The following is a 2,961-nucleotide window of genomic DNA, read 5'->3' as shown; positions in this document are numbered from 1 at the left end:
CGCCTTAAGTGCCTTGCGGCACCGATGGTACTCGGACCGCCTCTCCAGGTGGGAGCTCGAGCGGTGGGAGCTCGAGCGGTAGGAGCGCTGGTAGCGGCGCCTCGCCTTGAAGCACTCCGTTCTGGCCGCGGCAATAGCATGGTTCCACCAGTACACCGAGTCCCTGTGACGAGAGTGGGCACGCTTGGCAGTCATGCAGTTATCGCATGCGGCTTACAGCTGGTTCATAGCAGACTCCGCCATCTGCTCTGCACAGCCATTTGCTTCCAGTCTCTGCATGTGTTCTGCAAAGGATTGGATGTCCAGAGTGTCGGCCTTGTAACCCCTTCGTGCTGGAGGAGGCAGCGGTGTTGGGTGCGCACGCCGAGTGTCCAGCGCGGTGAGGATCGCTGCGTGATCGCTCCCCGTGTAGGCGTCGCTCAGGACCCAGGTGCACTGGCTAGCCCTGGAGCAGCTCACAAACGTGAGGTCAATCACCGAACTCGCCCCGGCTCTGCTAAAGGTGGGCTGCGCCCCAGTGTTGAGGAGGGTGACGTCTAAAGCGGAGAAGGCCTCGAGGAGGGTCCTGCCTCCGGCATTAGTGATGGAGCTACCCCACTCCTCCGCCCACGCGTTAAAGTCACCGGCTATAAGTGACGGTGTGTGGCCTCTCGCGTCTGAGACTAGCCGATCCACGGCGTCCCCAAATTCCGCAAGTGACATGCTCGGTGCCAGGTAGACACTATACATCCACCAGCCTGCCATCTTAGCACGCACGAAGCCTCTCTCTGAGCGAACGTCAGCCATTCGCTTGGGTGTGTTGCCGCATGACCAAAGGGCAGCTTTGCCAGAGCTGTCCACCGCCCAGTGAGGGCCAGGGCCTACCTTGTACGGCTCGCTGATAGCGGCGACATCGACACCGCGTTCTCGGATCGATTGCGACAGCAAGTCGTGTGCTGCCGCGCAGTGGTTCAGATTCAGCTGAACCACTATCATGCCTTTTTTGTTTTGTCTGCTCTACGCGACGTCACCAGGGGGCAGTGGCGGCTACCCGCCTGGTGGTTCGTGTCGCTAAGGTTCGACTCGGCGCAACTAAAGCAGTGCGCACTGTTCTTGCAGGCGGCTATCTTGTGGCCCTCCTGGCCACACCTGAAACAGGAGCTGCTCCTGTCGGAGGTGCTGGTGCATCTGGCCGCTATGTGCCCTGTCTCCATACAGCGGAAGCATCTGGGGCGAGATTCTATCGCCTTGATTCGACATCTCGTCCAGCCGACTTTCACCCTCCCCAGACTCTCAATGGATCCAGCCACGGTCTCTGGGACGGAGAACGTTGCCACCTGACCTCCACTTGCGAGGGAGCGGATGCTCTTGATGGTCACGGAACCAGGTGGGAAGTTAGCCTGTGAGGCGAGCTCTGTCGTAAGTTCCTCCCTGGTTACCAGCTCGTCCAGGTCCCGGATAAGGAATGTGGTCTGGGGTGACACTGTGCGGATCGGCACTCCTCCGCCTAGTGTTTTATAGTTTGTGTGTAGATTTTCAAAAAAAGTAGCAAAAATAAAACTTAAAAGTTTTTCCTGCTATTTTATAGTTTAGCCGATTTTAATCGGTTTTTTATGCATATTTTTAGTTTAGTTTTTGCCTTTAACAATTTTCCTATTTACAGTTTACAACTGAAACTTGTTCAATTTGCTTGAGTTTTTTGTGTTTTTTTTTTTTTTTGCTTAGCATTTAATGATATTTTTTCTTGCTTTTGCTTCCTTTTTTATACAACAACAATAATATCGATTTAATCCGAATGTTTAAACAAATTATTAGCTGGAAACTCCTCCTCTCTTTCTACTTCGTTTTATAATTCTTAATAAACATCATCAGTCTTGAACTTAGTTTAGGTTTCATTATTATTTTTCCTAGCCTTGTCACCAATATGTCATATCTCTTGTGAACTAGGCCTGATTTTTGTGTCTCTTTTTTAAAAGTTGTGACTTTATGTCTTTTGTTTTGTGAATGGAAATACATAATTGCAAGGTAAGGGAAAGGTTTAAGGTTTAAGGATTTAGGAGATGGGTTTATAGGACTTTAGGTTTCAGGTTTTTTAGGGTTTTTTTTAGGGGTAGTACTCCCTACCATCCAGGTTCGAAGGCACAATTTCAAAACCCAATTCTGTTTAGATTTTTTTGAATAAAAAATTTAAAAAATAAGAAAAATATAAAAATAAAATTAAAAAACTTAAAAAAAATAAAAACTTCAATAAAACAAAACAAATAATAAAATAAATTTAATTAAAAAAAAAAAATCTAAAATTAAAATAATTAAACATTTTTTAAAAATTAAACAAAAAAATACAAAAACCTTTTGTTAAAGTTTTTGAAGTTTTTTAACTTAAAGAAAATGTTAAGTGTATTTTAATTTTGAAATTTTGCAATAATTAAAGGAAAAAAAAAAATTAAAAATAATAAAATAAAATTAAAAAAAAAAAATTTTAATATAAAAACTCAAAAAAGTCAAATAAAACTTTACAAAAAATAAAGAAAAACCAAGGAAATGGCCTATAAAAATCCTCTCTGTGGTATATATGGTTCTTGGATGGGAACTGCAACTGGACACAATATACTAACTAAACTGGGAGCAGATCTCCGAGGGATCTCTCTCGCTCTTGTCTCTCTCTCTCTCTTGCTCTCGCTGTCTCTTTCTCTTTAGACAAAGAACTCCTCGTTGCCGAGACTACTGCCGGAGGCACACTTCCAATCTGCGCCTTCAGCGCGGTGAGGGAAGGTCCAGAAGACTTTTTCAGATCGATTAGGAGCTCGCCCTTCGCCGTTTTCCTGACTCTGTTTACCTTCTCCCCGACTCCTGCCATCCTGGAGTCATGGGTGCGCGTGACCATATTCAGAACATCGCTATACGACATCTCCGCCGCGGGGGTTATGATGATAGCATCATTTTTGCCCCTCTTTCGGCCCTCTCGGCGCCCGGTTGAGGCCC

At 45.9% G+C, this 2,961-nt stretch overlaps 1 protein-coding gene across 1 annotated transcript; it reads right to left on the bottom strand.

Annotated features, from left to right (window-relative positions):
- Nucleotides 1-213: 213 nt before the first annotated feature.
- Nucleotides 214-975, bottom strand: LOC138928745 (uncharacterized). Its single transcript, XM_070286285.1, has one exon. The coding sequence runs from the start codon at nt 973-975 to the stop codon at nt 214-216; it is 762 nt and encodes a 253-aa protein (XP_070142386.1).
- Nucleotides 976-2,961: the final 1,986 nt, after the last annotated feature.

The sequence above is a fragment of the Drosophila kikkawai genome, chromosome 2L, assembly GCF_030179895.1.
Source record: "Drosophila kikkawai strain 14028-0561.14 chromosome 2L, DkikHiC1v2, whole genome shotgun sequence".
Classification (NCBI taxonomy): Eukaryota; Metazoa; Arthropoda; class Insecta; order Diptera; family Drosophilidae; genus Drosophila; species Drosophila kikkawai.
The sequence above is the reverse complement of the archived record's forward strand: the minus strand, read 5'-3'. Positions and strand labels throughout refer to the sequence as shown.